General features: G+C 41.4%; 1 protein-coding gene across 2 annotated transcripts in view; it reads left to right on the forward strand.

Annotated features, from left to right (window-relative positions):
- The window catches only part of faah (fatty acid amide hydrolase), a 64,352-nt gene extending 51,007 nt beyond the window's left edge, over nt 1-13,345 (forward strand). For both annotated transcript variants that reach the window (XM_069938935.1, XM_069938936.1), the window contains exon 15: nt 12,058-13,345. In XM_069938935.1, coding sequence (XP_069795036.1) covers nt 12,058-12,183 — 126 coding nt within the window. In that variant the 3' untranslated portion in view covers nt 12,184-13,345. The remainder of the gene's footprint in view (nt 1-12,057) is intronic.
- Nucleotides 13,346-22,666: the final 9,321 nt, after the last annotated feature.

The raw sequence follows: 22,666 nt of genomic DNA on the forward strand, positions 1-22,666 counted from the left end.
AATATTGTAGCGGCTACTACGGTAGAGCTACTGAGAAAAAAGCAATCACACACTAGGCTAGTCAACCAAAGACTGGTTTATTGAAGCTTTACAAGCGGATTTTATTCCCTGCCTGTCCTGGGCAAGGTGGGACCTTGTTAAGGGATGACTGCTGGTCCACGGGACCACAGGTTTAAATTGAGACTTGTTAGTGTCCTGTGCCTTTCAGCAGGGGACCTAGCTGATCAACGTGCCGTCCCTCAGCACTCAGAACCGCTAGCATGCCAGCCCTTAGGTAAGTCTGTGAACTGCACTGATGGTGGTGGTTTGCATTACTGCACTGAGCACCCGCTCAGCCCGCTACACAGCCGCTATATCACCCCCCCCGAATGGTCACCGTAAATTAAAACCCCAGACACGCACGTCTTAAGCGGATGCCCACGTCATCTGGGCTGAGGGCACTGAATGGTTGTAGTAGGGGCCGTATGGGCAGGCTTTCGTCTGTCTATTCTGAATAGTTGTGAATGTCCCCCAATGTCCAAGGTATACACTGCTCCATATCTCTTAATGAACTGTCAACGAACGAATACGAAGTCAGCGTTCAGGAGTGATGGGGGCACTTGTTTAGGGTTGCCATACCAGTTGGTAGAAGTCGGCTTGCTGTTAGCAATAACACTGGAGTTGTTGAAGGACATCCAGGTCAGAGTTGACTGCGAAATGAACATCTCCCAGAACTGTAAGGGCCGCACCATACACCTACGCTGCAGATGATGCAGACAAGTCTTCTTTTGGAGCCGTGCGTACCCACAGCAGAACCCATGATAGCTCATCAACCCAGTTGGGGCCGGTGAGTCAGATCTTTAGCACAGATTTAAGCTGTCAGTGGAAATACTCCACTAGGCCATTGGACTGTGGATGGTGTGCCATGGTGTGGTGTAGCTGTGTACCACGAAAACGTGCAAAGGTAGACCATAATGCCGAAGTGAACTGTGGCCCACGGTCCGAATTTATGTACGTAGGCACACAGAATCTAGCGATCCAATTCAGGATGAATGCTCTAGCACATGTTTCAGTATCACTGGCTGGTAATGGGATGGCCTCTGGCCAGCGCGTGAAGTGGTCTACCACTGTTAGAATATACTTCATGCCCTGTGACACTGCTAATAGTCCGACCAGGTCCACATGTATGTGCTCAAACCTCCTGCATACTGTTGGGAAAGGCTGAAGGGGTGACTTGGTATGGCGCTGAATCTTTGCAGACTGGCAGGAGATGCACGTTCGTGCCCATTGAGCAACGTCTTTTTTCAGTCCATGCCATATATACTTATTTGACAGGATCTTGACTGATGTCCTGATGGATGGATGTGACAAACTGTGAATGTCATTAAAAAGACATCACCTCCATGACAATGGGATCAATGGTCTAGGATAGCCTAATAATACGTCGTCACAAAGGAGTTCTGGTCCACCATGCTACGGTGCCACCTGCTGAATGTCCAGTCCAGTAATGGCTGTACTGTATGCCTATATATCAGGATCCGTGGCCTGTGCTGCTGCCAGTTCAGCAATGTTGATTCCACCTTGAATGTGGTACACACTTGGTCGAGACAGCATATCTGCGACTAGATTGTCTTTTCCTGAAATGTGGCGTCCGTCCGCAGTGAATTCTGAAATGTAGGACAAATGATATTGCTGTCTTGCTGACCATGGATATTTCATTTTGCTAAAGGCAAAAATGAATGGTTTATGGACTGTAAATGCAGTGAAATGTCAACCTTCCGAGATATAACGGAAGTGCCTGATGGCTAGATATAATGCTAACAGTTTCCGATCAAAGGTGCTATATTGTACTTCTGCTGGTCTTAAATGGCAACTGAAGAAGGCAGGGGTTGATAATGGCCATTGATGCACTATTCAAGAACTGCACCCACAGCTGTACCTGAGGTGTCGGTGCAGTGTCAAAGTAGCTGCTTTGGCCAATGCTTCTTCGGTGGACATAAACGCGACCTCTGCCTCTGAGGTCCAGATAATGTTCTTCTGTTTGGTGGAGACTATGTTAAGGAGCGGTCACAGGATGTCAGCAGCTCCAGGAATAAACCTATGATAAAAGTTTATCATTCCCAAAAAACTTCTGTAGACCTTTGACGGTGGTAGGTTTGGAAAAGGTATGGACGGCGTCTACCTTCTTTGATAATGGGAATATTCCATCTGCTGTGATTTTGTGCCCTAAGAACTCCATGATTGATCTGCCAAATTGACATTTGTCGGGGTTGATTGTTAGACCAAAGTCTTGGAGCCATTGGAAAAGGCGGCGCAAATGTAGATGGTGATCTTGCTCATTTCAACTTGCTACAAGGATGTCGTCCAAGTAAATGTATGCACAGTCCAAATCCCTGCCTAGAGTGCCCATTAGCCACTGGAAAGTTTGCACGGCGTTCTTTAATCCAAACGGCATTCTAAGAAATTCAATAAGTCCCAACAGGGTAATAATTGCCGTTTTGGGAATGTCGTCCTCATGAATCGGTATCTGATGATATCCCTTTACCAGATCAACCTTGGAGAATAAGTGGCAATGATGTAGATGGGTGGTGAAATCTTGTATATGAGGATTTGGGTACCTATTAGGTGTAGTGACATCATTAAGCCTATGGTAATCACCGCAGGGTCTCCATTCACCCGTTTTCTTGGGGACCATGTGTAATGGTGATGCCCAAGGACTGTAGGAGCGTCGAATGATAGCCAACTCATCCATTGCCATAAATTCTGCTTTTGCCTGTACCAGTTTATTGGCGGGAAGATGACGAGCCTTGGCATGTATTGGTGGTCCTGAAGTGTCTATGTAATGAGACACACCATGGGCTGTTTTGGAGGCATTGAAATTGGGAATGAAAATGTGAGGAAACTCGTTGAGCAGGCCAGTATAGGTATTTTTGTCTAGTGTATGCACTCCAAGCTGGGAAACTCTCTCTTTGCTGCATGCCAATGGGTATATTTGAAAGGTGGTGGCATGAACAATTTCCTCCGTTTCACATCCACTAGCAAGTCATGGAGAAAGCTGGCACCCAGTATGGGCTGAGTGACAGAAGCCAAGACGTAATTCCAATGGAATGTGGTACCTCCTGCACCAATGGTGATTCGTCGCGTTCCAAAGCTGGGAACGGTAGTTCCATTTGTCTCTTGAAGGGCCAGGTGTTGCTGCTTATGTGTCCTTTCAAAATAGGTTGGTGGGAGTAAACTGACCTCAGCACCAGTATCCACAAGAAACTTGCATTTACCTTTGTCGTCTTGAAGATATAAAAGGCCTATATTTGCACCAGCTGCCGAGGCCACTACTGGCAACTGGCTCTTGGCATTTCCTGCCTTTTTCTTGTGATAGGTGCATGGTTGGACACATTTACGGGCATTTTTTCCCCAACAGCAATGATAAAAACACCATTCTGAACGTACATCGACAAGTTTCTCCTTTTTTGACTTCACTGCGGAGACAGGAGGCTCGTTGGGTGTGGGAGGTGTACCTGTTGCCAAGACAGGCTGTATTTGAGCATATTCCTGGGTCAGAGTATGATAGAGCCGGTCAGCTTTTCGCGCTATGTAATGAGGATGGCTGAAATCCATGTTAGTAATGGGTAGGGCAACACTGGCTGGCAGCTTCGATAGGAATATGGTTTCAAAAAACTGGCATTGAGAATGACCACCCGCCAATGCCAGCATTTCATGCATTAGATCTGATGGATTCCTATCATCCAGACCTTCCATATTCAAACGTCTCATGCCACGTTCATGTCTTGTCAACTCCAGTGTATCCAGGAGAAACTGGCGGAACCTGGCGTACTGGGTCTCTGCTGGGGGATTAGCAATGAATTCACTTACCCGAGCTGCAGTGGCGGCATCTAAGGCACTCACAACGGGCCAGAATTTCGTGTCCTCCTCTATTACACCTCATAGCTGAAACTGGGTTTCAACCTGAGGAAGCCAAACCCGAAGTTGTTGGGTCCAGAAAGGAGGCAAGTGAAGTCCCACTGCGTTAACTGCTGCTGTGGCTGTAGCTGTGTCCATTAGGATTGGAGATTCAAGTTTCAGTTGAATCTTGCAGTTGGGGTCACCAATTGTAGCGGCTACTGCAGTAGAGCTACTGAGAAAAAAGCAATCACACACTAGGCTAGTCAACCAAAGACTGGTTTAATGAAGCTTTACAAGAGACTTTTATTCCTTGCCTGTCCCGGGCTCCATGGGACAAGGTGGGACCTTGTTAAGGGATGGCTGCTGGTCCACGGGACCAACAGGTTTAAATTGAGACTTGTTAACGTCCCGTGCCTTTCAGCAGGGAACCCAGCTGATCAACGTGCCGTCCCTCAGCACTCAGTACCGCCAGCATGCCAGACCTTGGGTAAGTCCATGCACTTCACTGATGGTGGTGTTTCTCATTACCGCGCTGAACACTACACAGCCGCTACAATATTGTCAAAATGTTCACAGAGAGCTCAAGAAAAAGAGCAAAAACTTGGTAAATTAGTAGCAGGGTGGAGACTAGAGTCTAAGGACAATAATGGTTCTAGGAGAGGAGTATTTTTACAAGATGGTGCTAAAGGGAGGGGTTCTTCTTCCTTGGAAGATTCCACTGGCTTTCTTTGTGGGCTTTTGGCCTTTTCCATTTACGTAACCATCAGGGCAGGGGTATCTTATGTGTTTCTTAAAGGGGAAAGATCACTATTATTTAAACAACCAAAAAGGTTTCACTGCAAAACAATATTTGTTTAAAAATTGGTAAGGATAGAATTTTAAAGTTTATCAGTCTTAATGTTAATGGGCTAAATGGGATGGTGAAGAGGAAGCTGATCTTGGCACATTAAAAAAAATATTAAAGGCAGATGTAGTCTTTCTACGAGAAACACATCTTACTAAATTACAGCATGTTGTCTTCATGTGGCTCAAAGGCAAGAGGAGTAGCGATTCTAATTAATAAAATTATTCCAATAATAATAGAAAACAAAATTATTCAAATAATAATAGAAAACATGTTGACTGACCAAATTGGAAGATTTGTAATGGCATATTGTAAAATTTATGCAAAATCATGGATGTTTATGAATATCTATGCACAAAATTATGACAATGAAGCCTTTATGAAGGATACCTTTTTTAAAGCAGCAGAAGGAAGACAAAATATATTGGTCGGGGGAGGTTTTATCCAGGATTTAGCATTTGATAAATCAGCAAGAATGGAAACAAGGTCAAAAGCTGCAAAAGCGACCATCTTTAATGAAGGATTTAAATTTGATTGATATATGGAGACAACTTTACCTTGTAGAAAGGATTATTCATTCTACTCAAGGGTGGATGATTCACATCCAAGGATTGATTTGTTTTTAATGTCTGCCCAGTTAAAAAGTAGAATGATAAAAAATTGGCAAGATCATTTGCCATTAATTGTAACTATTGTGATAATAGAAAATGCAAGAAAATACGTATAGATGGCATCTAAATGCCACACTGTTGAGAAGGAAAGACTTTTGTGAGTTTATTAAGAGAAGGAACTATTTTATGGAACTAATCTCCCTTTCACCGATGATAGCTTTTAAATATGGGACACGCTTAAAGCTTACTTAAGAGGACAAATTATTTCTTGTGGGAAAAAATCTCAAAAGAGAATATAATACAGATTTGGATGGACTTAAGAAAGATAAAATTGAATAAAAGTATAGAATATTGGAGAATTAAAAAAACTGAGATATAACACATTACAAACATATAGAATGGAAAAAAAACTATTAAAAACTAACAAAAATACTATGTATTAGGAGAACGGGTACACAAAGTCTTGGTAAGTAAAGGTAGAAGAGTCTTCAAGGATGATTGATATAAGAGTTTAATTCATAAATTAGATTAGCCATGATCGTATTGAATGGCAGAGCAGGCTTGATGGGCCATTTTTGGCCTACTCCTGTTCCTACTTCCTATGTTCCTATGATAAATGCAATCAAAACATAGGCTGATATTTTAACATATAATCAAAAATAAAATAATATTTTTAGAAAATACGAATTACTAGGAGACAAAAATGAAATGGATGAATTTTTAGTGAAAATTGAACTTCCAAAACTAGAGGCTAGAGGACAGACCGATTTAGATGACCATTTTATGAGAGAAGAAATTGAGAACGGTGTGGGCACTTTACAAGCTAACAAGTCCCCAGGGGAGGATGGGTTCCTGCCCAAGTTCTGTAGACAATTTAAAGATTTGTTGATGCCTTTTATGATGGATGTATTGGACCAGGCAGTCGAGACCCAAACTCTTACAGAATCTTTTTCAGCTGCTATAATTACAGTGCTACAAAAAAAAAGAGACCCATTAAAAACTTCATCGTATAGACTAGTGGTTCTCCACCTTTTACTTTCCACTCACATACCACTTTAAGTATTCTCTATGCCATAGATGCTCTGTGGTTAGTAAGGGATTGCTTAAGATGGTGTGTGGGTGAAAAGAAAATATTTGAAAACCACTGTTGTAATCATACCTAATTGACTCGTTATGTGCACTGTTTCATAACTCCAAAGGAAATGGACCAATGACAATTTTTTTACAACCAAAATATTTCAGTAACCATTGGGTCTTGAGCAGTGATTCTCAACCTTCCCTTCCCTCTCACATACTACCTTAAGCAAACCCTTACTAATCACAGAGCACTTATGGCATAGGGATTACGTAAAGTGGTCTATGAGGGGAAAGAAAGAAGTTGAGAACCATTGATATTGACTTAAATCACTTCTAAAATGCTGACTATAATATATTGGCAAAGGCGCTAACTAATAGATTGGGACAATATCTGCCAAAATTAATACATACAGATCAGGTGGGATTTGTAAAAGGAAGAGACTCTTCAAATAGTCTGGGAAGACTATTAACATAATGCATATGGCAAAATCAAAGCTGACCCAAAGTACAACAGTCTTCCTGGACATAGAAAAAAACCATTCAATTTCTCAGCTTGGCCTTTCCTATTTAAAACAATGGAGAAATTCTGAATAGGTAGAATATTTATAAATTGGATAAAAACTCTTTACAGTAAACCGCAAGCCAAAATTATAACTAATAGTCAGATGTCAGTGGTTTTCTCGTTGCTTAGATTGACTAGACAGGAGTCTCCCTTGTCCCCAGCGCTTTTTATTCTAACGATTTGAACTGCTGGAGTAGATTATAAGAAAACATCCAGATATAAAAGCTTCCAAGTCAGACAAGAAGAACATAAAATTAGTCTATTTGTTGATATTTATCTGATCCGGCTGAATCCCTGATAAAATTACAAACTATATTTTCAAGATATGTATGAGTTTAAGGTGACAAAATAAATATGGATAAGAATGAGACAATGCTATTGACAAATTTTGTCGATGAAAGACATCAAAAAGGTAGTAGATTTAAATGGAAGACCAATGGAATCAAATATTTAATGACAGATAATAATTTACAGAACTTATACAAATTCTTTTTGAACAAAGAGAGAAAGATTTACAGAAATGGAAAGACCTCCTGATTAATTTGGTGGGAAAAGTAAATTGTATTAAAATGAATGATGCCAAGATTACAGTATCTATTTCAATTGCTGCCTATTACCCTACCTAAAACAAATATTCTTTAAATTATTAAATAATGATATAAGCCAATTCATATGGAATAATAAAATGTCAAGAATTTCACTGGAAAAACTAACATGGGATTGTAACCTGGGAGGATTTACGTTTCCAAATGTAAGAAATATTATTTATCAGCACAAGCTAGATTTCTTTCATTCTTTTTTGAAGAAGACAGTCCCTCCCCCACTTTGGAAATAAATGGGATTTTATTCAATAAGAGAGTGGACTTCATTTATAAGTGGAATGTTGTTAATAACAATAAAAGATAGATTATCCTATATTAATGCATATAATTAGAATATGGCACCGAATCAATGAGTGTATTGGAAAAAAAAATGCATGGATATCACTAAGCACCATTATGTAAAAATGTGTTACTGCCCATGAACATGGGCAACCGAATACTAAACTCCTGGTATAACAAAGGAATGAGATATATTGATGATTATTATGAGGAAGGACTTCTTAAGTCATTTGAACAACTAAGACATAAATATGGAGTAGCCAATGGAACTTTCTTCTGTTATCTACAGGTAAGATCGTTCCTGAGAGAAAGATGGGGGCCAATTTTGGTCCCACCTGAAATTAGTGAAATGGAATGAATGATCTGGCTGGGGAATACACCTAAATTCATAACAAAAATGTATTGTGCTCTCAAGAGTGAAAGTGCAAAACCAGGTTTTCAGAGGTTGAGAGTTGGATCCAGGTGTTGCATTATCAGAAAGATGCTGGTCTGATTGGTGTTTGGATAATATGACATAAATTATAAATGAAAATATGGATTAGTTCAATACAATTTCCTACGCCTACTATATCTTATACCACAGAAGCTGCATAGATCAAAATCTGAAATATCAGAGATGTATTTTAGATGTGCGACAGAAACAGGAGCGTTTTTACATGCCATGTGGTCGTGTGTGAAGGTGAAACCTTTTCGGCAGGATATTGTTGAAAGAATAACAGGGGTGGCCTTCGTGGATGACCCGGAGCTTTATCTTTTAGGTAACTTCATTGAAATAAGCAACAAATTAACTAAATTCTGTATTTCATTTGTTAAAATAGCCTTAGCAGTGGCTAAGAAATATATTGCAATTACTTGGAAATCCAACTCTCCCCTACATATAGCATGATGGACTGCTGAGATGAATAGTTGCATACCTATGGAAAAAATTACATAAAGAACAAATATAACATATTTGTTAAGATATGGCAACCATATTTGGATCATATAGGGGCCCAATTATAACTACAATAATAAAAAGGACAATAATAGGTGCTGCTACAGTATAAATACTTCCTCATATAGATTTTTATGAGCCCTGACAATGTGTGGATTTATATTATGAAAGGGGGGGAGGGGTAAGAGGTTGTTTTGTTTGTTTCTTGTAAGGAAAAATATTTTATATGTAGAGATATATATTTATGAAAAAACACCTACCATTTTTTTTTAGTTATGATCTATTTCTGTGATTTCTTGTCATATTTTGTATATTGCCCACAAAGGAAGCTGTTTTAGCCAGTCTGCACTTGCCTGGGCATGTGCAGGTGCTATGTAAATATTGTCTTAGGCCTGGGCATGCTGTCAGGATAGATGCAGACAGGTTATAAAAGCAGCTCACATATACAATGTGATATTGATTGAACACATGTTGAAACATATTCTTCAGGCAATAGCATAGTGAGTGTACTTAACAGTAGCATTTATTGACTTCAGGAAGATTCAGTACAGCAGAAATGTCTCGTCTCTGTCGACACAGCTGTGATATGTTCGGTTGCATTTGTGGCAAGTATGTGCTTGATGCTAAATTCAATAAAAGTTAATTTAATGTTTCTCCAACTTCCTATGTGATACAGCAAATTATCTTTGTGTTCAGCTTGAAGTTGTCTGTCATAATCCCCAATTTTCTCAGGAAGCAAAATATTGGAAAAAATTGTTGTGCAGTGTTTTTTAAGTTTGCAGTTGACAGAGTTGTGGATAGTAAGGAAATTGTCAAAGATTAAAACAGGTGGATATTTGGGTAGAGAAATGACAGAGTTTATTCCAGACATGTGTTGAGGTATTGAATATTAGGAGGTAAAATGGCAGGACTGTTAGCATTGATGTACAGAGGGATCTTGGGGCCCCAGTCCATAACTTCCTTTAAGTGGAAAACCAAGTAGATAGGGTGGTAAAGGAGGCATACTTGCCTTCACTAATCAAATTATTCAGTATACTAGAAGTCATCTTGCAGCTGTATGAAACTTCAGTCACCCCTTGTTTCGAGTATTGTGGGCGTGTTTGCCACACTATGGGGAGGCTGTTGAATCAAGTTTATTGTCATCCGATTGAATAAGAACAATCCGACGAAACAGTGTTCTCTGGTCCTCGGTGCAAACGCAACCTGACATAACACACATACATAGAAACAATACGTATGTAGGATGAGTATTCATATGTTCAAATAAGTAAACATTGTTTTGTAAATACGGGAAATTCTAATGGTTAGTGTAAGCAGTTCCTTTAGTCGTTCAGCATTCTCATTGCCCGTGGGCAGCACGGTTGGTGTAGCATTTAGCGCAATGACTTTTACACTGATCGGTATCGGGGTTTGAAAGGAGTTGATATGTTCTCCTCAGAGGCTTCAGTTTCCTACCACCGTTCAAAAGGTTAATTCGTTGTAAATTGGGCGGCATAGACTCGTCGGCCAAAGTAGCATGTAACTGTGCTCTATGCCTAAATTAAAATATTAAGCTGCTTCACATCCTGATGGTTCCGATACTCCTGTATCTTTTTCCTGTCGGGAGCAACTGAAAGATGCAGCGTGCAGGAAGGAAGGAGTCCTCAATGATTATGCGCGCCCTCTTCAGACATCGATCCCGGTAGATCACGTTGATTTTTGGTGGTGGGGGGGGTGTTTGAATGGGGGAGGGAGGGAGATCCTCTCAGCTACTCTTATGGTCTGATAGATTGATCTCCGATCTATTTCTCTGCAGCAGCTGTACCACACTGTGCTCCTGATAGAACGCCTGTAGAAAATTGACAGAATGGTGGCTGGTAGCCTTGCCTGCTTTAGTCTTCTCAGTAAGCGCGGTTGCTACTGTCCCTTCCTGACAAGTGAAGAGATGTATGTCTAGGGTAAGCCAATTTTTAAGTGGACTGCAAGGAGATCGGTTCTCCCTACTCTTTCCACTTCAGAGTGGTTGATGTGTAGTGGAAGGTGGTCATTCCTGGTCCTCCTGAAGTCCACGATCATCTCCTTAATCTTGTCAATGTTGAAACTCAGGTTGTTATTCTCACACCATTTCACAAGATTTTTCATGTCTGTAGTTGTGACTCAATGTTGCTGATGAGGCTAACAACTGTTGTGTCATATGCAAACTTGATGACACTATTGGAGCTTTATCTGGCAATACAGTCATGGGTCAGTAGCATGAACGGGAGCGGACTGAGCACTCAGCCACGAGCTATGCTAATGTTCAGCATGATGGTGCTTGATGTTCTGCTACTGACCCCCACAAGCTGTGGTCATTCCATTAGGAAGTCCAGAATCCAGTTACAGAGAAGGGTGTTGAGTTCCATCAAGGGCAGCTTCTCCATCAGCTTCTGGGGAATAAACCAATTGAAAGCAGAGCTAAAGTCGATGAACAGTACCTGGTGTATGAGGCGTCGTTGTCCAGGGGGTCAGGATAGCGTAAAGTGACAAGGCTATAGCATCGTCAATGGAACAGTTTGTTCTATAGGTGAATTGAAATGGGTTCAGCTTTTCGGGGAGGTGTGCTCTAATGCATTTCACCACCAGACACTCAAAGCATTTCATGATGGTGGAGGTCAGTGCCACAGGGCACAGACCTATTATTTTCACCCTCTTTGGTACCTGGATGATGGTGGTTGTTTTGAAACCTTCTGGGATGATGGACTGCTGTGGTGAGGTGGCAAAGATGTGCATGAAGACTTCTGTTAACTGTCTGCACAATCCTTCAGTACCCAACAGGGTATGTTGTCTGGTCCTGCTGCCTTCGGTCGGTTCATCTCGGATAGGATTCTTCACACCTTGGCTACGCAGGGGGCCTGTCTTTCAGAGAAACATTGAGCTTTCTGATGTCAGCTTGTTCTTATCAAACTATGCCTAGAAGATGTTCAGTCTGTCCAGAATGGAGGTGTAGTTGAGAGAAAATGAATAGGTTAGAGCTTGCACTGTATTCCTTGAACTTCCACGCTCTTTGGGGGTACTAAACCTGTTGTATAGTTGTGACCACACTCACCCTCTGAAATTCATTCCATTGGCTGATTTTTGTTTTATGTTTGGCCTTCCATTTTATGTTTGAGAGTATCCTGATTTTCCACATACAAATGTATTGATCATATAACCAATGAAAGCTAATGACAAATTTTAACATTTTAACCTAATTTGCACATGATCTTATTGTGCTTTTACCCCCCCCCTCCCCCCCCCACCTTGTGTTTCAGGGTATGTCGGGTGCTGTCGGTCTACCAATAGCTGTGCAGTGTGCAGCCTTACCTTGGCAGGATGAACTTTGCCTATATTTTATGAAGGAGGTGGAAAGAGTTACCCAAAAGAATAGGGGTACATAATGCCCTTTTTAAGTCAATTTTACCAACTGAGCAAGTGTAGATTCTATTCTACTCAGGATGTGGCTGCTCTTTTAATATTTTGCAGTATATTTTTGAGATCCTTTAAAAAAAAATCTTGGATTAAGGGCCTGGAATTGGGTAGCATCATTTTAATGAGAGACTGAAAAAATTGGTTTTGATGTTTTCCTGACATTTTCCACAGTAAATAATATTTGTCCATTAATAGATTTGAAATTTAATCTGTTGTCTCTGCTAAAAGGAAAAAGATATTTCCAATTATTGAAGATAGGAATAGTGTAATACATTAAGAAAATAGATTTCAGAGAACACAATCATATCAAATAAAATGCTTGCTTTCTTTTTTTAGCATGGCTTTATCCCCGAATTAATATAAGAACTTTTTAAATCATAAAGGCAGTGAATTTAATGATAAAATCCTAAGAAATCTGGAATGGGAGACCAATGGTTTGTTGACCAACCCCACCTGTTTTCCCCCAGTTACTTCACCTGGACATTCAATAGCATTACAATCATCAAATTATTTACCATTGACCACAAATTAACTGGACCTAGGATATAATGACTTTGTGAGTAGGTCAAGGGGTGAACATGCTCTGTGTATATTTTGCAAGGTACAACTCCCCAGCCTGCAGCCATAACCTTCAAGATCAATATGGACAGCAAATGTGTGGGAGCAACATCTCCCACAGATGGTCTCTAGGTCATCTGTGACCATAACTGGAAATGTGTTGCTAATTCATTGCTATTGGTGGGTCAGAATGCAATAACAGAATTATATTTTTGGGGCAATGTTCCTCTAAAAATCTGTACAATGTCTGACTTTTTATAAGTTTTGAACATTGATTCAAATGTCCTTGTAAGTAATCTTTATAATGAGAATCAAGATTCAACTTATTGTCATGTAATGAAAACAATGTCATATTACACAAAATTGCAAGAATTGGTTATCTCTATCTGATCTAGCACTGCCATAATTTCCATCACTTTTTTGGCTAAGACTGTGCAAAATCTGTATTTTTTAATTGTGTACTTCTCTGTGATATTATTCTTGGACATGAACCCTGATGTGTTGCTCTTGTGTTTTATTTTTCTTGTTGTCCGCAAGAAAGATGAAGAAATGTATGTTCATCAAATAAATAATTGGGCTTTACCTTTGCTGTCTTCTGTTTCATTAAAGTCTCTCCATACCTTCCATCTCTAGAAACCCAATTGCCCCAGCAGATCCACTGTTTCCGCTTGCTCCTGTCCCACCAACCTAGGATTACGAAACCTCAACTCAGTTTTGACCCCCAATCCAGTCCCTCCCCACCTACATCTGCAGTACTTCAGATGCCCTCCATCACCTCAACAACTTCGAGTTCTCTGAATTTGACTCCCTCATCTTTAACTATGGACATCCAATCACTATACACCTCCACCTCCCCCCCCCCCCCCCCCCCATACCAAAGGCCTTAAAGCCTTTTGTTTCTTCCATGACAAGGCAGCATGGTTTAATGCAGCAGCTAGTGCAAGACCTATTTGAGCACCAGTGACCTAGTTTTGAATCTGGTGACATCTGTAAGGAGTCTGAACGTTCTTCCCAGGTCTGCGTTGGTTTCTTCCTGGCACTCTGGGTTTTCTCCCACCTTTCAAAACATAGAGGTTGTAGGTTAATTGGGGCATTTAGGTAGCATGGACTTGTGGGCCGGTGGTGCCTGTTAACATGTTGTATGCTTAAAAAAATTTTTAAATGTCAATTTGAAAATATAGTTAACCAGGTCCCTCCACCACCACACTCCTCTGGCTGGCAGAACTTGTCCTCACTCTCAATATCTTCTTTGACTCATCCAACTTTCTCCAAATCAAAGAAGTAGCTATAGGTACCTGCATGGGCTCCAGCTATTGCATGCCCTTTTGATAGCTACGTGGAGCAATCCATGCTATAAGCCTACAAGACTCCTCAACTCTTCCTCTGCTACATTGACGACTACTTTGATGCTGCCTCATGCATCTATGATGAGCTCATCAACTTTAACCATTTTGCTGCCAACTTCAACCTTGACTTCAAATTCACTTGGTCTTTCTCTAGTAACACACTCACCTATCTTGATCTCTCTGTCTCTACCTTGGGAGACAAAGTCTTGATATACCCTTTCTACAACCACACCAATTCCCACAGCTATTTTGGCTACATCTCTTCATACCCTGTCCCAATAAGGATTCCATTCCTTTCTCTCATTTCTTCTGTCTCTGTCGTATCTGCTCCCAGGACGGAGTCTTCCATGTTAGATCATCAGAGATTCTCCTTCAAAACAATGTAGCTTCACCTCTATCACCATCAACTAGGCCCTCACCATTATTTCCTCCATTATCTGCATGCCTGCCCTGGTCCCCTCTCTTTCTCCCCCCCCCCCCCCCCCTATGTGCAACAAGGACAAGATTTTCCTTGTCTTCACCTTCCACCCCACTAGCCTCTGCATCTATTATCTTCTGCCATTTATGCCACCTACTACATAATCTTACTGCCAGACACATCTTCCCCTCTCCGCCTTCCATGTCTCCCTCATCCACTCCTACCTTCCCATCAATTGCCCCCTTGGTACCTACCCCTGTGACTACAGGAAAATGCTGTACCTGTGCCCACACCTCCTTCCTCACTAACATTTGTGACCCCAAACACTTCACCTGTAAATCTGCAGGAGTCATCTACTGCATCCAATGCTTGCATTGTGGTCTCCTCTACATTGGAGATACCGGACACAGGCTGGAAGATTGATTTGTTGAGAACCTTGACTCTGTCCACTGTAATAGCAGGGATTTTCCACCTCTCCCGGTGGCAACCCATTTCAATTCCCTACCCCATTTTCATGCTGACATTTTTGTCCATGTTCTCAAGTACTGCCAAACAGAGACCACCTGCAAACTGGAGGAACAATACCTCATATCTGTCTGAGCACCATCCAACCAGATGGCATGAACATCGACTTGTCTGCTTTCTATAAGCAGCAACCCCCACCCTTCCCCCCCAATCTATCCCTATTTTTCCTTCCTTCCAGCTCTCCTTTTCCCTGTCTCCTTTCCTCCAGATCCACATTCTCTCCCTATCAATTCCCACCATTCCTTTCCTGTCCTATCCACGACCAGTTATTCAATGATCACCTATTGTCTGTTGGCCTGTGCTCCTCCCACTGCCTTTTCTTTCCTTCTCCTCAACCTTTTAATTCAAGTGCTTGTCTGTGTTTTTACTCATACCTTGAAAAAGGGCTCAGGCCTGAAATGTCAGTTATGCAGTATATGTTTACCTTTTATGGACGCTGCGAGAGACCTGCTGAGTTCCTCCAGGATTTCTGTGTTTTGAAAACATTGAAAAGAGACTTGGTTTTTTAAATCTTAAAATATTAAATATGTAAGTTTCTAAAATTTTATTGAATTTGGACAGATACATGGTTTGGAGTGGTATGGAGGACTATGGTCAAATTTCAGGTCAGTGGGACTAGGTAAAATATCAGTTCAGCACAGACTGTTTCTGTGTTGTAATTTTTTATGGTTCTATAACAGAAGGCAGCCATTGTGACTGCTGTCACCCATAAGTTCATTATCATTAAACATGGCATCTATTTTATCCATTGGGCAATGTACATATGCACTGAAATTCTTGTGTGCTGCAACTGAACAGGCACTTGTTTAAAAAAAACCCCACAGAATAACTACATACTAAATGCTAAATTGAATTAAAATGACAATAAATACTCAAAACTGGATAATAAATATTCATAGTTATCCTCATTCAAACAAAAAGAATAGTGAACAGGTCTTTGCAGCTTTTGGTCCACAGCTCTGTCAGCTGCCACAATGTTATTGACTTAAAATTTCAGTAGCAGATATCTTTTAAGCACACATGTCCTGAACAAACAGTGGCTTTTTAAAATTGAAGCCTGTCCTGCAGACATTTCCTTTCCCTCCACTGGTGAGATCATTCTGCAAATCTTTCAGTAAACAGTGCATATCTCAGTTGCATTGTTTCAAACACCCATTGCTTAATATAACACAGTATCAGAATTTACTGTAAGTTGTAATGCCCAGGAATCATTTTACCATGGCCTCCTTTGGAAAGAGAGGGATAATCCTGGGGATAACTGCTGGAGTTTCTGGGTTGGTGTCACCCCTGCCCCCCCCCCCCCAAATACTCCCATACCAGACTACAAAATCTTTCGTAATGTTTTTCGTACTAAATGTTACTTGTAAATCATAATTCCTGTATATTACTGAATGTAATGGCAATAGTTGTGAGTAAACAACTAGGAAAATTTAAATTACACATTTAAATTACAAAATCATATGCACAGCAGCAATGAAAACAACAGCGTGTGCTTGAAGCGCCATTGTAATTGGGTAATAATGACAGATCTGACCAGAAATGTCAATAGAGGGCAGCTCATATTGCTCTATTGTTTAAAAATAGCTCCAAAATTAACCCAGGAAATAGGCTGGTGAGCTTGACATCAGTAGTAGGTACGTTATTGGAAGGTGTTATAAAATATTGAATATACTAGTATTTGGATAGTCAGGGACCAATTAGGGATAGTCCACAAGGCTTATAATTATTTTTGAGGAGGTTACCAGGAGAGTTGATGAAGGAAAGGCTATGGATGTTGTCTACATTTGTCAAGGTCCTACATGGGAGGTTTAGTATGGAAGTTTCAATCGCATGGTATTCATAGTGAGGTAGTGTGATAGAATATGTGATAGATGTATTTGGGAGATAAATTGGTAAAATTAGAGTAGGTTACATTCATACACACAATTTAAAACAAATCTTATTTGAAATATTGAAGAATTCATATTCAATAACTTTACAGAAACTATGGAGAATGCTAAGCACATTTCACAAGTAGGTGCTAATTGAAATAATGTCATGAAATGAATATACCATTGTCTTGGACTGGAGTCAGGTAGGCGATGTTGAATATTTTTATGAGACTTCTGACCTTTCTGCAAAATGCTCACTCAAAGGTCACTCCTAGGTTTTGTTTACCTAAAGACAACAGCTTGACCAAGAAGACTGTTTGCTGGAGAAGGTCAGAGGTTTTGCAAGTGAGAGAGTCACATGGGCTTTCTGGCAGTTGGAGAGAGAGAGAGAGAGAGAGATTGAACAGATAGCTGAAACAGGCAGGAGAAGCTGGTTGGAACTGAAACAAACTCCAGAGGGGTGGATGGCTGGAAGTGCTATCTGTCTGATGGTTTTCTGGGAATAAGCGGAACAGCCAGAAAGAAAGAGGTTATCATCTGGAGAACGCTGATGGGGCAAGTTTCATCAGGAAGACATTGAGGTGACTAATGGTGGTACCTCAGTTGTGGAAATCCTGGAACAACAAATTTCTCTCTGCAAACTCTACAGGAACCTTCCTGAGCAGTAAACATTTAAGTTTTGAGCACCAAAGCCTGGTGAACTTTATAAATGTTAAATTCTGTGCACAGTATAAAAATTGCTTGCAACCAGTGAACTTGGGGTAATGAGAAGTGAGATTGGACTGTGAACCAAAGAACTTTTATGAACTTACACACATTTTACATATATGCATGCACTTAGAATTAGAAAGGGCTTAAGTTAGGTGATGTAAGTTAATAGTGATAAGTTAAAGTTTAATTCTCTTCATGTTTAAAGATAATTAAAAGCAACTTTTGTTTAAGTAACCATTTCTCTTAGTGAATATCTATTGCTCCTGGGTTTATGGGTCCTCTGGGCTTTTAACAAGAGTGCCATCAAGTTTTCAGATGACACAATAGTAGCTGGCCTCATCAGCACCAACGAATCCAACTATAGAGAAAAGGTGGAAAATCTCATGAAATGGTGTGAGAGTAACAACCTGAGTCTCAACGTGGACAAGACGAAGGAGATGATCGTGGACTTCAGAAGGACCAGGAATGGCCACCCTCCACTACACATCAACCACTCTGTAGTAGAGAGAGTGGAAAGCACCAAGTTACTTAACTAACCCTATCGTGGACACACAACATCTCTTCACCTGTGAAGAAGGTGAAATTGTGACTGCACATCCTGAGAAGACTGAAGAGGACAAGGCTACTGGCCACTATTATGTCATCCTTCTATAGGAGCCCTATTGAGAGTGTCTTGGGTGGCTGCATCGCAGTGTAGTACAGTTGCTGCAGAGAAATGGATTGGAGATTGATCCACAGGATCACTGGAGTCTCCCTGCCCCCAATGACGTGATCTACCGCAATCGTGGTCTGAAAAGGGTGCGCAAAATCATTGAGAACTCCTTCCACCTTGAACACATCATCTTTCAGCTGCACTTGTCAGAGAAGAGATACAGGAGGATCAGAGACAGCACCACCAGGCTGAGGAACAGCTTCTTCCCATGGGCAGTGAGAATGAGGAGTGACCAAAGGAACTGCTCATGCAAAGCATCCGAGACTCTCACTTGAACAAAACAATATTTATTTATTTATTTTTATAATCCTTGTCCTACATATGTATTCTTTGTCTGTATGTGTGTTATGTCTGGTTGTGTGTCTGCATGCTTTTGCACCGAGGACCAGAGAATGTTATTCCCATGGACGGTGAGACTGCTGAATACTGAACGAACTGCTCATACGAATCTTCCAAGACCCTACTATTTATATTAAACAATATTTATTTATTTTTATATATGTATTTCAAAAGTATCATTTGTCTGTATGTGCATTACATCTGATGGTTTGATTGCATGTTTTTGTACTGAAGACTGGAGAACACTATTTCATCAGGTTCTGCTTGAACTTGATTTTTTTCCCCCAATACAGAACATCCTCAGTATTCCACCACCCTTAATGTTACAATCAGCCTAGAGTGAATTGATCAGTCATTAAGTCTTTGAAATATCAGGGGATTGGGGGCCACGGGGAGCTGGCGCAGAAGAGCAGATGAGACTGGGGCAGATCAACAAGGATCACAATGGATGATAGGATAGGCTTGAGACCCTGATTGGCCTGTTCCTGCTCCAATTTGCATCTACTCTAATGACCCAAATTGGCAATATAATGTAATGAGGGACCTAACCTCATGTTCATGATTGAATGCAAAAGTAATTGCAATGTGCTTGTATTAATTTGGATCTGGTGTGAATGTAACCTATGAACAAGAAAAAAAAATTGAATATATTTTTGATACTATTTTAATCGTGGTCAGAGAACTAAGAGACATGTCTGAGGCACTATTTGTTTCCTTATTTGTAGATTTGCTCTTTATCAGCACTTGATGCAATATGAAATGTGTAACCTAGCCTTGGTACGGTCTGCTGTGGCTCAGTGGATATAATTATATTAATGTATATGAATGATTACTGTATCTATTATAGTAATAGACTGCAGTATGGACCTCTGAAGAATTAATGACACATGAAACTATTTGGGTTTTTACTGCGCTGAGATGGCTGGATTGAAATGTGTAAATATTCTTGGAATTTTTTTTTAATGCATTTAACAGCAAGATTCTCCTTATCATTTTAACCTATACTTTAGTGGGGAAAGAAATTTTTAAAAACCCACAACTTGTGGTAATACAAATAATGTTCTGTTGTCCCTCATCAATCTCCAAAGTCAAGAAGTGGTCAGATCATAAAGAAAGGTGATGCTAATTTCAGAGTTTGAACAGTGGGGAGAAAACGGGAATGGATAAAAAAAAATCTCATTTTTTTGAAATACATTTGTAAAGCACTTATAGCAAACATGACCTTGAAAAAGTAAATTGTGACCTTGAAAAGGAAGTATGCAGAATTTGAATGGAAGACATGCCCAATGCCTTTTCTCTCTTATGGGATATATAGGTTGAAAATGCCTTTCTAATTTCACATGAAAACATACTAAGCGTTCTGGCCAGTCACAGCAAGAAGTGAAGGTTTAACATAGTTGAAATATGTAAGTACAATTACAGGCAAGAATTGCAAGGTCAGACCTTACTGGGGCAGAATATAAGATTGCACCATATTTCAGTCCTCGTTTCATTTTGGAGCATTCCCTTCCAAGCAAGAATATCTTTGGATTATTATCCACGTGAAATTCAGGATTTGTAAAAAGTGATTCTCTGGGTTGAATGGTATTTATTTCCTAGTGATACCTGTCTCATCACGCTTGGTTACTCGGTTAGTACATAATTGCTCATTCTGTTTGGGCCATTTTGGAGCTGGTTATGGAGTGAAAGGGATTGTAAGAATTGTGTATTATTTCATGATAATATTGACAGGTCAGCTAGTCGTGAGCATAATTATGACACCATTTTGGGATTTTTATGTATTTAAAGCAGTAGGCCTGAAGAATCCTTCCCCATTAGTCTTGCTCTCCTACAGCCTTAACCACCAGAATTAAAGGCCACCAGTTGAACTGACTGTCCTGAATTGCTGTATTCCTGATTACCTGGTTCCGCCCCATCCTGTGACTGTACCTGTGGCCCCTCCCTCTCTTTGCCTTGTATAAAGCCTCTAAAACCTTGACCCTTCCCCAGAAACCCCAGGTCACGGCACAGAATGAGGTCCCCGTCCATTGTGAATAAAAGCCTGTAAATCAGTGACACAGTCTCAGCCTCTCGAGTTATTTACTGTGCGTCAATTTTACTCACTTTTTTGGTTTCATCGCCAATAATGGACCAACTCCTGAAACCCAACAAGCTGGAGATCAATCCACAGTCACCTGATGCCTCAGACAGCTTTGAACTCTGGCTACGCTATCTTCTTCCAGAACTCAGCCAGCATCATGGCCACCGACACAAACACACTGCATCTTTTCTCCAGGGTCGGACCCAGATTGTTCCCAATGATCAGGGATGCCACCACATACGTGGAAGCAATGGATATACTCAAGGGAACAATACAGGGAGAAAGATAACAAAGTACAGGACAGGCACATGATGGCCACCTGCAGATAGCAACTGGGCAAATCGAGCGATGAGTTTCTCTGGGCCCTATGGGGACTCGCGTGGGCATGCAATTTCCAGACAGTATCGACCATCCAAAACATGGAAGACATGATCCGGAGTGCCTATGTTGCAGGCATCAGGTCTGACTACATGCGCCAGAGGTTACTCAAACAGACTAAGTTAGACTTAAAATGGGCGATTAATCTTGTGAAGTCGTTGGAGATTGCCCTCTGCAATGCGGAAGCATACTCTGCAAATAGGCCCATGTGGGGGTCGCCATCTTTGACGTGGGACTACAGGCCACTTGACTGCTACCGCGCCTGATTAATGAGCCCATCACAGCCACTATATCCCAGGAGCACCTGAAGTGCTATTTCTGCGGCCAGGCAAAGCACCCCCGAAAACGTTGCCCAGCAAGAAATGTGACATGAAGGAAGAAAGGCCACAACGCAAGAGTATGGCAATCACAGTCCTCCAGCCTCAGCCCCGCTGCGTGCATGGCATGGCAGCCACCATCTTGGATTCCAGCATCTTCCAGGTATGACCACACTGCAACATGGGGGCTGCCATCTTGGATGCTGCCGATTTCCCGAGAGACCCACGCTGCTGTGTGGGCACCACCATCATGCCCCCAGATGACAAGTCAGTGCAGTAGGACCACAGACCGACCCTGGCCTTAGTGGTGCTGGACCAGAACTACCCTCACCAACTTACCTGATCTATGATGGACTTGTCCAGGTGACTAAATGCCTTTCAATAGTGGGAGCATCGAGAACTTTATTCATCCTGACACTGTCCAACGTTAGTCCCTTGAGGCAAAACCGATCGCCTACAAAGTTTCCCTAACCTCAAAGTCTCACTCCGCAGAAATCAACAGCTACTCTACAGTGACGCTGACTGTGCAGGACGTGACATATGGAGACTTAAAGCTCCTCATTATGCCATAACTCTGTGTGCTGATACTGTTGGGGCCAGACTTTCAGTGCCACTTAAAGAGTGTCACTATGCCCTATGCAATATGACAGCCCTCTCCCACCCCTCATAGACGGCAACCTGGAATTCCTTAACTGGCTGCTCTGTTCCCCCCCCCCCCCCCAACCACTGGCTCAACCAACATGCAGTCTCCCTACCCTCTGAATTGACCCCCCCACCACTGTTTGTCAAACTCACCCCCAACTGTAAGCCAGTCACCACAAAAAGCAGGCAATACTGTGAGGAGGACAAGGTATTTATAAAGGCGGAGGTATGACCACTCCTGGATGAGGCCAGCACCAGCCCCTGGAAAGCTCAAGTAGTGGTGGTCAAAGCTGGGAGTAAACGCAGAATGGTGATCGACTATAGTCAAACCATTAGTTGCTACATGCAACTGGATGCATATCCTCTCCCTCATATTGTGGATATGGTTAATCTAATCACCCAGTATCATCTGTTCTCCATGATAGACCTGAAATCTGCCTATCATAACTCCCCATTGGCCCTGAGGATCACCAGTAATCAGCTTTCAAGGCGGACAGTAGCCACTACCACTTCCTCAGGGTCCCCTTTGGTGTCACCAATGGCATCTCCGTCCAA

This window comes from Narcine bancroftii, chromosome 5, assembly GCF_036971445.1.
Source record: "Narcine bancroftii isolate sNarBan1 chromosome 5, sNarBan1.hap1, whole genome shotgun sequence".
NCBI classification, from domain to species: domain Eukaryota; kingdom Metazoa; phylum Chordata; class Chondrichthyes; order Torpediniformes; family Narcinidae; genus Narcine; species Narcine bancroftii.